The sequence below is a fragment of the Balaenoptera physalus genome (assembly GCF_965194825.1).
Source record: "Balaenoptera physalus genome assembly, chromosome: X".
NCBI classification, from domain to species: domain Eukaryota; kingdom Metazoa; phylum Chordata; class Mammalia; order Artiodactyla; family Balaenopteridae; genus Balaenoptera; species Balaenoptera physalus.
This window is the reverse complement of record NC_138903.1, coordinates 19,331,280-19,345,736: the sequence shown is the minus strand read 5'-3', so window position 1 is coordinate 19,345,736 and position 14,457 is coordinate 19,331,280. Positions and strand designations below refer to the sequence as shown.

Sequence of the window (14,457 nt, the reverse complement as noted above, 5' to 3'; positions counted from 1 at the left end):
ACTTGTAGGGGAAAAAAAAGGGGGGAGAGGAGCCTGGGAGGGAGATCACAGGGAGCAACTGTCCTGATCTCCTTGTTCCAGGTTGAAGTACTAGGGCAGGAGGTACGTTAGCTAGGTTGCTGGGCAAGCAGAGGACAGGAAGAGGCCTGGGGTCTGGATCCTACGTTTCTTTGGCAGTATTAACATCTGCCCTTTGCCATTTTGAGGTCAAGGAAACCACATCCCTCCCTCACACACCCGGATGCCTTCTATGAGGGGAGCAGAGGGAGGGGCGGAACTCTTACCGGTTGAGCACTTAACTGAATCATTCAAGTAGAGACTGTTTACCTACAAAGGCATTATAAATTATGGGATTGAATTGAGGTTAATAAATTGGACTTGATCTTATTCCTCCCTCCCTGCTTCTACCTAGAGGAGGGGAGCTTGTCAGGTAAATCAGAGCAGACTTAGAGAAATAAGCTACATTTTTAACCTAGTTGAGTAATCTTGAGCAAATTTGAAAGGCTGCCACCTATGTATGTATTGCATGCTCTTCTATCCTCTTTCTGTCATATACAATTAACAAATGCATTGGTGGTGGTGTGATGAATTGGGCGATTGGGATTGACATATATACACTAATATGTATAAAATGGATAACTAATAAGAACTTGCTGTATAAAAAATTAATAAAATAAAATTCAAAAATTAAAAAAACAAAACAAAACAAAAACCAAATGCATTGCTGCTTTTTGATTTCACAAAGAGCATGTCCTATTCTCTTGTGATTTCTGGTCTCCACCTGACACATCTGTGCACTTTCTTCAATTCCTGTGCCTAACAAGATCAAGTCGGCCACAGACTCCAGTAGCAGGTGCCAGAAGTACAACCACTGTGATTACGGATTTACTATAGGAATATGAAAAATACATACAAGCAAAATTTTCAAAAAATCACCCTCTAATCCCACCACTCAAAGATAACCAGCCAAAAAAAAAAAAAGATAACCAGTCTTCTTTGGGGAGACTATCCTTACAGACTTATATTCATGCATATAAACATTTTTATCTCTTCCTATTCTTTTAAGGGATGTTTTAATGTATGCACTTTTTTTAACCTGCATTTTTTTCACTTAATATATTGTGAACATGTTGTCAAGTCAATAGACATGTTTCTACATCATTTTATTGGCTGTTCATTTTTCTATTGTATATTTATACCATAGCTGACTTCACTAATCCTTTATGTTTGAGTTGTTGGACATTTGAGTTGTTTCCAATTTTTTACTAAAAAACCATTAAAGTTGTTTCTACTTTTTTTGCATGGTGATTAATTTTATTATAGCCAATCATTTCCCTAGGATCATCTCTTAGAAGTGGAATTTCTCGGCAATCAGCTGTTTTTTTTTTTTTTTTTTTTGGCTGCGTCACACAGTTTGCAAAATCTTATTTCCCTGACCAGGGATTGAACCCGTGCCCCCTGCAGTGGAAGCACGGAGTCCTAACCATGGGTAAGCAGCTTTGATTATACCATCTTATAGGATTTTGCTTAATTTCTTTTCTTATGCTATTATAGTCATGCAGTGAACAAAGTTTCATATCCTGTTCTCTCTCGCTTTATTTTTAACAGCTTTGGTTTTTTTGTTTGTTTGTTTTTAAATTTTTATTGGAGTATAGTTGATTTACAATGTTGTGTTAGTTTCAGGGGTACAGCAAAAGTGAATCAGTTATACATATACATATATCCACTCTTTTTTAGATTCTTTTCCCATATGGGTCATTACAGTGTATTGAGAAGAGTTCCCTGTGCTATTCAGCAGGTTCTTATTAGTTATATATTTTATATATAGTAGTGTGTATATGTCAATCCCAATCTTCCAATTTATCCCTCCCCCCCCACCCCCTGGTAACCATAAGTTTGTTTTCTACATCCATGACTCTACTTCTGTTTTGTAAATAAGTTTTCTTTTAAGATTCCACATATAAGCAATATCATATGATATTTGTCTTTCTGTGTCTGACTTAATTCACTCAGTATGACAACCTCTAGATCCATCCATGTTGCTGTACCTGTTCTCTTTTTTAATGAAAATATCTCCCAACGTTATCACATGTGTTCTGTAAAACAATTTTTTATAGCTTTATGGGAATATAACGCTGAGTCATTAATCAATTTAATCTATCCAGTCCACTATTTTGGTTGTTGGGCAATTAGGTAGTTTCCATTTATTCACTGGGGTAAATCACACTTTTAGGAACATCTCTTTGTAGAAAGCCTAGTGTGTACTTAGGATAAATTCCCAGAAAAGGAGTTATTGCCTGAAAGGCTATAACCGAGCAGGACCCTATGGGGCCATCCCACAGGCTTTCCCCCATACCTTCTGCTTTAGCTCCTCTCTGAAGTACCTAGATAATAGTAGGTGATGCAAATTTCCTGAGTTGTTTTGCAGATGTGAAAACCCCCCACCAAACGGAAGATGTTAACTACTTGATGACCATGAGCACATCGGCCCAGGCCTCCTGGAGCCTAAGAATTGATAATGTGAATCCCTGTGACACCACCTGTTCCCTCACCATCAGCCAGTCAGAGGACTGTGCACGATCTGATCACGTACCCTGTGACGTACCCCCCTCCCCGGCTTTTTTTCTTTATTTGGCTGCGCAGTGCGGCTTGTGGGATCTTAGTTCCCTGACCAGGGATCGAACCCGGGCCCTCAGCAGTGAGAGCTCAGAGCTCTAACCTCTGGACCACCAGGGAATTCCCTCACCTGGCTTTTAAAAATGCTTTGCTGAAACTCTTTGAGGAGCTCAGGGCATTTTAGGGCATGAGCCACCTGTCTCCTTGTATGGCCCTGCAATAAACCTTTCTCTGCTCCAAACTCTGACGTTTCAGTTTGTTTGGCCTCACTGTGTGTTGGGCACACGAACTTGCACTAACAAGGCCATGAACATTTTTGAGGTTAGTTGATAAATATTGTAAATTGCTTTCCAAACTAGTTATATCAATCTACATTGTAATGTGTCATGTCTTATCATGATAAATTATAGGCTAGATGTTAGAACAGCCTAATAGACTGCAGAACAATCTTCCTTAGAGATCTTCAAAAAGAAAACAAATTTCCTTTTCTGTGTTCCAGGTCAGACTTTCAAAGACATAAAAAAGGGTTGCCAACTCTCAATTCAAAAAAAAGACATTTAGGGACTTCCCTGGTGGCGCAGTGGTTAAGACTCCACGCTCCTGATCCGGGAACTAGATCCCACATGCATGCCACAACTAAGAGTTTGCATGCCAGGCTTCCCTGGTGGCGCAGTGGTTGAGAATCTGCCTGCTAATGCAGGGGACACGGGTTCGAGCCCTGGTCTGGGAAGATCCCACATGCCGCGGAGCAACTGGGCCCATGAGCCACAACTGCTGAGCCTGCGTGTCTGGAGCCTGTGCTCCACAACAAGAGAGGCCACGATAGTGAGAGGCCCGCGCACCGCGATGAAGAGTGGCCGCCGCTTGCCGCAGCTAGAGGAAGCCCTCGCACAGAAACGAAGACCCAACACAGCCCAAAAAATAAATAAATAAATAAATAAATAAAGGTGCTAAAAATAAATAAATAAATGTATTAATCTTAAAAAAAATTACAAAAAAAAAAAACTTATAAAAAAAAAAAAAAAGAGTTTGCATGCCACAACTAGGGAGCCTGCAAGCCGCAACTAGGGAGCCCGCCTGCCACAACTAAGACCCAGTGCAACCAAATAAATAAATAAATAAAGACATTTAAATCATAAACACCAGGAAGGTTAACATGCACTTGGTGTTCTTTACCTTCTCTCTTATTTCAGATCTTAGATTTGGATGGTAACTTTCTTTTCAAGTGAAATGTTCTCACATTATCTCTAAGCATAAAGTAGGTACCTATTCTATGGATAGGGAAATACTGAGGCACAAGAGTTTTTTAAGTGACTTTCTTTTTTTTTTTTTTTTTAAGTGACTTTCTTATAGCCATATAATTTACATGGAACTCATATCTATAGGCCATACCTTGGGGAGGACCCTTTGCCATGCTAGTCAAGTTCAGGTTCACCTCCGAAAAGACTAGATAAAAAACAATATTTTTAGAGAGGGGGTTCCAGGAAGAAAGGCTTCATCTAAGTTCTGTTAAAAAACAAAATTCAACTGAGTAAATTTGAAGATCTAATTGACTGTGCTCAATGATTCATGAATCTGGCAGCATCCCATCTAGTAAACAGAAGGGTATTGTGAAGGGTTGTACAAAATGGAAGGTTTTTATAGGTAGAGGCGGGTGGGGCAAGAAGGCATTGGCAAAAGCAAAGAAAGGATCGTTTCAGGCCAGGCCATCTTCTTTTTGGGGGGAAGGGAACAGCAGGGGTCTTTATCGTGCAGATTACCTACCTCACTAGTGTTGATCAAGAAATTTCAGATTGTCTGCTTAAAGGTCACATTCCTGGGAGAGGTTGAAACTGCAAGTAAGTCTTGGTTTGCTGTTGTGGAGGCAAATGACTCCATTTTGGGCTTGTTGTTTTGTTTTATCAGTTTTGTCTTTGCATGAAAGAAAATATAACATCAAAAGGAGTTTCTCATACAAAACACACAATACATACAAGCTGGATGTTAACCTAATGTTTTACAGTTTGTAAGAATCCAGCCTTGCCTTTGCACCCCTGCGAACATGGCGCTGCGAGTGGCGCGCAGCGTGCGGGCCGCGATCTGCAGCCTGCGCGCCATCTCTGCGCCCAACGCGCCCTGCCCGCCGCGGCCCTGGGGACTGCGGGCGGGCGCCGTCCGGGCGCTGCGCACCGGCCCCGCTCTGCTGTCCGGTCGTAAATTCACAGACAAACATGAATGGGTAACAACAGAAAACGGTGTTGGAACAGTGGGAATCAGCAATTTTGCACAGGAAGCTTTGGGAGATGTTGTTTACTGTAGTCTGCCTGAAGTTGGGACAAAATTGAACAAACAAGAGGAATTTGGTGCTTTGGAAAGTGTGAAAGCTGCTAGTGAACTCTATTCTCCTCTATCAGGAGAAGTAACTGAAATTAATGAAGCTCTAGCAGAAAATCCAGGACTTGTCAACAAATCTTGTTATGAAGATGGTTGGCTGATCAAGATGACACTCAGTAACCCTTCAGAACTAGATGAACTAATGAGTGAAGAAGCATATGAGAAATACATAAAATCTATTGAGGAGTGAAAATGGAACCCCTAAATAAACTAGTTTGAAACAACTTAATCTAGCATAGTTGTCTTAAATTAGTGGTGGACAGATTTTTAAAAAGCAACTTTTAGCAAAAGAAACTACTTGAAACAATGTTGCCTGAAGAAAATACCCCTTAACTTCCTAATGATTTCAGATAAACACTATGCATCTTTTTCACAACACCCTATGATTTTTAGGCTAGTCTCCAGTTATAATACTCAGAATTCCTGAAATTATCTGTGGTAAAACTAGTTATAAAAATTATGTAATTCAAGGATAACATTGCTATCTTAACCTTATATAATATTGTAACTTGCTTACAGCCATCCCTGGATTTGGGTCAAAATACTCAATGAACTTGCCACTGGAAAGAAATGACAGTGGAGAAAAGTTTGTTAGTTGTATAGTGTCCAGTGAAGAACATTACTATCTTAATTTTGCAATATACTGTGTTTGCTGGTGCTATTTTTATACAGTGAAGCAACAGCCTTGCAGGAAAATAAGAAACAGTTTAATAATAAAATATTCAACTTCTTAATTAAAAAAAAAAAAAAAAAAAAAAGAATCCAGCCTTCCCCTGAGAAAATGTTGAGATGATTTTAAAATGATAATTATCTATTCTTTCCTCTATAGGAATTCTAATGAACAAAGAACTGTTGTCGAATCCAAGTTCATGTGCCCAATGTACACTGAGGCCAAAGTAAATGAAAAAGTCCGAGTTTGTTTCTTCCTTTTCCTTTGTTTCTGCATTCCCTCACTTCCCTAGTTAGTTTGAATCGACCCTTCGGAACTCAGAGAAGTTCTAGGACGCTGAAGCCGTTTTCGTACAAAGAAGAAAGAGGGGACGCAGAAAGGCTTTGTACCTGGCAGGGCCTTGCAGGGTCCTGCTTGGTTTTAATCCCCTTCTTCTTTGATACTCCTCAATCTTGAGGGGAACAGGTGTCGGACAAGAAAGGGAATAAAGTTTTGGATAGAAAAGTTAATCATAAACTCGGCAGAGGAACTCAGTTTTAGGTGGACTAGGTTTCAGAACCAGTTTGTGCTGTATTTTAAACATCAGGGTGCTTGGTGTAGACCAGAGTTTCTCAAACCTGGAACTATTGATACTTTGGAGATCATTCTTTGTTTTGGGGGGCTGTTTTGTGCATTGTGGGGTATTTAGCAGCATCCCTGGCCTCTACCCACTAGATGCCACTGGCACCCTGCCAATTCCCCAGTTGTGACAATCAAAAGTGTCTCCAGACATTGCCAAATATCCCCTGGAGGACACAATCATCCCAGTTGAGAATCACTTGCGTGGTACATATGGTATATTAATTGTATTTGATAAGCTCTGATCATGTCCAGATGAGTAACAGATGGCAAAAGATGGAGAGCTTGGACACATCCTTTAACAGATATTTTTATATTAATTTCATTTTTTCAACTTGATTTGATGCATTTTGAGAAAAATATATGTCTTATCTTAGCAAAATAAATGGAAAAGGAAAATGGACATCAATTGCTAAGTATAAAGTGTTCCAAATCTGCATATCAAATGTGTGGGTTCCATATAAATTACAGTAAATCTAAATGTTAATGAAGATAGTTTTCTAGCAAACTCGATAAAAACAATGGATTTGTTCATTACGTAATTACCTGTGAACGACAATACTTTATCAGTCGATGGCTTTTCCTGTTTTATTAAGAAAAATACAAGGTCAGATATCTAGGTTTTCTAAGATATTACAGAAACAACTTCTAAGCTGCTTTATTTATTAATTCTACTTTCAATCTGGATGATTTATGTGGCATTTCAAACTGGACAATTTAAAAACCTCATTACAATCAGAATAAATGACAGATTTGAATCCACAAGAAAATCCTTGACTAATTAAGATTGGCAGTCTTATCTTTGCCCTTAAAATTTAAACCAGTTAATTTTGGATTGTATTCTAATACTTGTGCCAATAAATGTGGCCAAAAAATTTTCCTAATACATATTTTCACTGTTGTAGTATGTCTTCCCTCATATGTTATGAACAACTCTTTCTGACACTACAGTGCCTGAGACATTCTAGGGCAATCTTCAGGGCTCTACCTTGGGAGCGTCCATTTATCTTAATGTTATAAAGATTTTCTTATGTACTTGCATTCAGTAATATGCCCTCCTAATATCTGAGGGAAAATTAGTAAATATTTGGTGTAAAATAGTTTCCTCCTGGACTGTATTTAAAATCTCCTTGGATCAGTTAAGATGCTTTCAGCTGTGAATAACAATATCCAACTTAAAGTGGCATAGGTAACAGGAAGTTTTGTCTTACCTACAAGAAGTTTAGAGGTAGATGGTTGTCCGAGGCTAAACAGTGTCATCAGTGACCCAGACTCTTTCCATCCATTTTTGTTGCCATCCTCAGCACGTTCACTTTTGTCTATCGCTTAATGGCTGCAGTATGGCCTCCACAGCCTATGAAATGACAGGAAGGAAGCAGTGGGAAAGAAAGTTCTCCTTGAATAAATATCTTGCTTTCATCAGTATGGAAAATCTTTTTAGAAACCTTTAGAGAGAGTGCTGCTGAAACGCTCATTGACCAGACCTGCGCCATATGGCCAGCCCTACCTGAAGTGAGAGCGGGAGAGAGAGTACCTGGCAATTTTAGCCTCTATTGTGGGAAGCAGACCCTGCCAGAAGAGAAAAGTGACAGAGGATTGGCTTTTGGGCAGGCAACCAGAAGTGTACGCCAACTCGTATTTTCGGAGAACGTCCCTCAATTTAAAAACCTGTGGTGTTACCAAGTTCTATGAGCATTCTGAATAGTTACCTCTTTTCTATATTTCTTGTTTTGATTTGAAAATTAACAATGTAACCCACTTCACTATGAGAAATATTTTATACTACGTAACAATCGCAAGTAGGTGAAGGTTACAGTAGGTTACTAAAATAAAAGTCTGCTGATTTCCCTTTAGTCAGGGAGATCCTTTGAAATCCTGTGTGTTGCCTTATTTCCACAGAGCTTGCATGTTCAAAAAATGTGCTAATGTTGTTTTCGCCGACATACAAAGGGAAATCATTTAGTATCTTCAACCGCTTTGCTTCTCAGGTTGCATCCAGTTACTTCATACCAACCACCCTCCAAAGTGTGCTAGAGGTCCTGGCTCGAAAACACTTGAGTGAATCCCTCAGGTTGCATCTCTTCTGGATGCCCTTGTTTGAAGTAGACTTAGGCTGGTTGAAGCATAGCTTTTCTCCCTGGAAGTAGGTACCTTCTGCTTTTCAGACACACTCCTTGAACATTCTGCTTCAGGAGTGGGACTGGTGGCATGTGGTCCAGCAGCAGCTCCTGCCAGATGAGGCGATGAAGACCTGTGGGCTTCCTGGGGCTGCCCCTGACCTGGCCACATTTCCCACTGGGCTCTGAAGCCAGGTTTGACCTTGAAGCTCTGCTGCTTCATAGAGGTGGAGGCCCGGCATACTTGTGAGAAGGGTCTTGAAAGTCTTTACCTTCTGACAGTCACTAGTGGGTGGCTGAGCTAAACCTGGACCCCAAATGTTTCTTGTTCCATTTCTCCTTTTTTATTCTTTAATGTTTATTTGAACTATTTAATAATCAAATAGCATGACAAGGCAAATGCATCTCCAGTATACTCAGATGACACCAAAGATTAATGACCAATCATCTGAGAAGTTCATTCTTACCATGTGACTAGTCACTTTCATTTTTCTCAGAGGAGGAAAAAAAATTACCAGACTCTCCCTCACCTCATATTACTAAAAGACAAGATCTTTTCTTTTCTTTAAAGAATATTGCATGTATATATTTTTTACAGTGAGCAGGGAGCTACATGCCTAAAATTCACATGCCTGCCATACTTCCAACCTGGGGAAACATCTTAAGTTATGTCTGACTCCCACTGCAATGGTAGAGAGAACAATTATGCTCATCCACCTCCTTGTCTCCAATACCTGAGAGTCGGAGTGAAAGTGGAATGTACAAGTATAAGAGGGGATCATTTTCTGCTTTACAGTGGCCTGTATCTATCCACTCAAGAGAACTTGTTGAGTATTATTATAAACTAGGCACTATGAGTGTGGGCATACCAAGAGTAAGTACAGGATCACAGCTCTCAAGGAGTTTATAAACCAGGAAGGGAAATAGGATACATGAGAGCATAGGTGAATGTCATGAGCACAAATGTTTTTAAAATCTGAGAAGGACACATCTTACAACATGGACGAACCTTGAAGACATGCCAAGTTAAATAACCCAGTCACAAAAGGACAAGTACTGTATGATTCCACTTATATGAGGTACCTAGAGTTGTCAAACTCATAGAGACAGGAAGTAAAATGGTGGTTGCCAGGGGCTGGGGGATACAGTTTCAGTCTTATAATATGAAGAGTCCTGGAGAGGATGGTGGTGATGGTTGCACAATGTGAATGCACTCAGTGACACTGAGCTGTACACTTAAAATGATTAGAATGGTAAATTTCATGTTATGTATATGTTACCATAACTAAAAAAAAATAACCATTCGAGAAGGAGAAATATCAAATTATGGTGTAACATAAAGAACACAAGACTTGGGGCTAAAAAAACTCTGAGTTCTCATCTTTGCATTTCTACCGACCGTGTGATCTTAGCCAAATCATTTATGTATTTATTTTTCTTTATTATTCATTCTTTTTTTATTGAGATATGGTTGATTTACATTATATAAGTTTCAGGTGTATAACATAGGGATTCACAATTTTTAAAGGTTATACTCCATTTATAGTTATTATAAAATATTGGCTATATTCCCTGTGCTATACAATATATCCTTGTAGCTTATCTGTTTTACACATAGTAGTTTGTACCTCTTAATTCCCTACCCTTAACTTGCCCCTTCCCTTTCCCTCTCCCCACTGGTAACCACTAGTTTGTTCTCTATATATGTGAGTCAGTTTCTGTTTTGTTATATACATTCATGTGTTGTCTGTTTCTTTTTTATTATATTCACTAGTTTATTTTTTAGATTCCACATATAAGTGACTTCATACGGTATTTGTCTTTCTGACTTATTTCACTTAGCATAAAACCCTCCAAGTCCATCCCTGTTGTAAATGGCAAAATTTTGTTCTTTTTAATGGCCGAGCAGAATTCCAGTGTGTATTTATATAAATATACATTCTTTACCCATTCATCTGTTGATGGACACTTAGGTTGCTTCCATATCTTGGCTATTGTAAATAATCCTGCTAAGAACATCGGGGTGCATGTATAATATCTCTTTGAATTAGTGTTTTCATTTTCTTCGGATATATACCCAGGAATGGAATTGCTGGATCATATGGTGTTTCTATTTTTAGCTTTTTTGAGGAAACTTCATACCGTTTTCAGCAGTGGCTGCACCAATTTTACATTTCCACCAACAGTGTATAAGGGTTCCCTTTTCTCCACATCCTCACCAACATTTGTTATTTGTGGTCTTTTTGATGATAGCCATTCTGACAGGTGTGAGGTGATATTTCATTGTGGTTTGGATTTGCATTTCTCCAACGATTAGCGATGTTGAGCATTTTCTCATGTGCCTGTCGGCCATCTGTATGTCTTCTTTCAAAAAATGTCTATTCGGGTCTTCTGCCCATTTTTTGATTGGGTTGTTTGTTTTCTGATGTTGAGTTGTATGAACTGTCTATATATTTTGGATTAGCCCCATATCTAGCCAAGTCATTTAGCTTCATTAAATGTCCCAACCTATAAGGCAGAGAAAATGATTGTAAAGGAGAAATCAAAGAGGTAATGTATGAAATTTAGCCACTTAGCTAAACGTATGGTGTGATACAAAATAAGTTGTTATCGTGGGGGTGATGAGGGGAGGTTTCATAAGGGCAATGAGATTTGAACTGGTACTGGAAGGGTAGAGAATAACATTTATTGTGTGCCTACTCTGTGCCTATCTCAGTTTACATAGCAACATTTTTGAAGGTATTATCCTCAAAAAGAAGGAATTAAAACACAGAGATATAATTTGCCCAAACCTCAAAGTAGCTCCATATTTCAAATTCCTCATTTTTTCCACTCATAGGAAGTTGTGAAATAAAAAGGTGTCGATATTGGAAATAGATGATAATAGAAAATAAAAAAGCAGAGATGATCAATAAATGCAGAAGCTGGTTCTTTTCTAAAAAAACATTTTATTTTGAAATAATTTCATACAAAAGTCTCAAGAAGAGTACAAAGAACTGCCTCATACCCTTCTTCCAGATTCAATAATTGTTAATATTCTGCCATATTTGCTTTATCATCTCCCTCTCTCTCTCTCTCTCAACCATCTGAGAGGATCATGCCCCTTTACTCTGTCAGAGAGAAAACAGTTTTTCCTCTACCCTCTTAGGTTAATGATTTGGGGCCTACAAATTAAACTGACAAAAGACAGATTAACAAGAGAAAAAAGACACACCAGATTTAATTACATATATAACACAGGGGTTCACCAAGAAATGTGACTCAAGGAGGCAGCTGGAACTTAGGGCTTATCTAACATCCTAATGGGGGATGGGAAGGGGCGGAGGGGCACTTCTAGAAGAACAAATGACTTCTTAGAAGCAGGGGAGAAAGGGCACTTAGGAAAAACAAATGACTTTTTGGAAAGATAAATGGGCCCTTAGGAGTATAGGTAGGAGATAGGGTAGTTTTGTGACAATGTTTGAGAAGATTAGAGGTGCACCTGGGGAGGCACTTTATGATAATTGAGCTCTTCTGGGAGGCTCTGCTTTTAGGCAGAGAGAGGGTTTTAGGAACTCAAATGCCTTCCGCTCAAAATCATTTTTATGCCACAATGCCTTATTCTGGACCTCTTCGACTTTTGTACCTCAGCCTTGTGTTTCCTGAGAATTTTGGTAAACACAAAACATTCTTGAAATCACGAAATTCAGTGCTGTTATCCCAGAGCTGAGCACTGTGTGCCTGTTCCTCAAGTGCCTCTGCTGGCAGGTCTTACCTAGAAGTGGGATTGGCTAGGCTGCTTCTTGCAGCTATGTGACGACTATCTTACTCAACAAAGATTTCTAGAGTGCCTACTCCGTGCCAAGCACTGTTCTAGACACTTAAGACTCAGTTGATGTTTGATGGAGAACTTCAACTGAGGTTCTCCATCAAACCCACAGATAACCACACCTGAATCCGTGTTTCCTCTTTCTCTCCTCTTAGAAAGGCATCCCTCTTGCTGCTTTGCTTGTGCTCTGGATCCCATCTCCTCCCTTGATGGTCTTTCTTTCTCTAGGGTTCTTCCCATTAGCACCAAAAACATGCCTCATGGACTTCCCATTGCTAAAGCAACGACAGTAACACTAAAAACGTTCCCCTACATCCTTCACCTAGTCCCTTCACTCTTTCTCCCCACCCCTTCCAAATGGAACTTCATGAGGGCATTTTCTGCACTTGCAGTCTCTATCTGCACGCCCCCCCCCTTCCCCCGTCCCCACAATTCCTCCATTCACTACAACCTGGCTCAGCTTCCCCTGCTGTACTGGTGCTGCTCTCTTAAGATCATCTATGAACTCCTGCTAATCCCATGGACATTTTGCAGCCTCTCAACCACAGCTCATATTATTGACACCTCCTTCTTGACACATGCTCTTCCTTTTGTTTCTCTAATACCAAACTCTCACTTATGATTTTCTTACTAATTTTTCTGAAGCTCCTTCTGTTTCCTCTTCCTTGTACCCTTCTTACCTAAATGCTGGTGTTCCTGAGAGCTCCATTCTAGGACACCTTCTCTTCCCTTTTCCTTTTTCTACATTCTCCCTGGACTATCTATCCACTCCCATGGGTTCAATTACATATTTGGTTTGCATGGTATCTCCAACTAATTTCTTTTGAGTTCCAGACCTGTATGCCCAGTGGCCCACTTGAAGTCCTCTCAGGCATTCAGACTCAAGAGTTCCAAATTGAACTGTGCATTTTCTGATGCTCCCTAGCTCTGTTAATGGCACTGCCATCATTTAATTATCCAAGCCAGAAATGTGAAGTCCTCTTGACTCCCTCCTGAACCTAAACTATGTGTAACCATCAAATATAGTGGATTCTACTTTTGAGTTGGTCTTCTTCTCTCTTTTGATCTTTACGGCCACCATTCCATTCTCTCTTTCTTTTATTTTATATTATTTTTTAATTTTTTGGCCATGCTGTGCAGCATGCAGGATCCTAGTTCTCCAACCAGGGATCGAACCGCGCCCCCTGCAGTGGAAGCGCGGAGTCTTAACCACTGGACCGCCAGGGAAGTCCCGTGCCACCATTCTATTCTATATCATCATCATCTCTTGCTGAGATTACTGAAATAGTCTCCTAACCAATTTTGTTGCCTACAGACTTGCTTCCCTCCAATCCATGCTTTACCCTCAGCCAAGGTGATCCATACAAAATGTAATTCTGATTATGGCACTCTCTTGCTTGAAACTTTCAATAACTTCCCATTTTTGATAAGAGTAAAGTCCACAGTCTCCTTATCATATTTGTAAGACTTGGCCTCTGCTAACCTTCGTTTTTTTTTTTTTTTTTGGCTGCACTGGGTCTTTGTTGCTGTGCGTGGGCTTTCTCTGTAGTCGTGGCGAGTGGTGTCTACTCTTCGTTGCAGTGTGCAGGCTTCTCATCGCGGTGGCTTCTCTTGTTGCGGCGCGCAGGCTCTAGGGCCTGTGGGCTTCAGTAGTTGTGGTTTGCGGGCTCTAGAGCGCAGGCTCAGTAGTTGTGGCTCACGGGCTTAGTTGCTCCGTGGCATGTGGGATCTTCCCGGACCAGAGCTCGAACCCGTGTCCCCCGCATTGGCAGGCAGGTTCTTAACCACTGCGCCACCAGGGAAGTCCCTCTGCTAACCTTTAATCTCTTGCCACCCCATGCCTACAACACTTAGTAGTAGTCAGCATATACTTACTGTTTTAAAAATAAATGGCATTTTTTTCTTTCAAAATACAAAAGAGAAAAATTGTCTTACTTACTGCAGCATTCCCAGAGCCCAGAACACTGCCCAGAACATAGTAGGTATGCAATAAATATTTCTTAAATGAAGGAAAGAATATATGTATCAGTTCTAGTGACAGCAGAATGAGGATGAGCAAGAAAAAATGGGACATTTTTAATCCAATAAGCATCTATTAGAGTAGCATACTTACAAGAGTCATACTCTAAAATATGGCAAGTTAAAAAACCAACTACAATGATCTCAGAAGCATTTTAAATGGGGGGGAAAAAAGCACACTTAACCAACTTCTTTTAAACTGATCATTTATTATGAATAGAAAAAGTTAAATTTTT

At 39.8% G+C, this 14,457-nt stretch overlaps 1 protein-coding gene across 1 annotated transcript; it reads left to right on the top strand.

Moving 5' to 3' along the window:
- The first annotated feature begins 4,644 nt into the window (after positions 1–4,644).
- On the top strand, positions 4,645–5,222 carry LOC309652956 (glycine cleavage system H protein, mitochondrial). The gene has a single exon (XM_082447314.1). The coding sequence runs from the start codon at positions 4,658–4,660 to the stop codon at positions 5,177–5,179; it is 522 nt and encodes a 173-aa protein (XP_082303440.1). The 5' UTR covers positions 4,645–4,657; the 3' UTR covers positions 5,180–5,222.
- Positions 5,223–14,457: the final 9,235 nt, after the last annotated feature.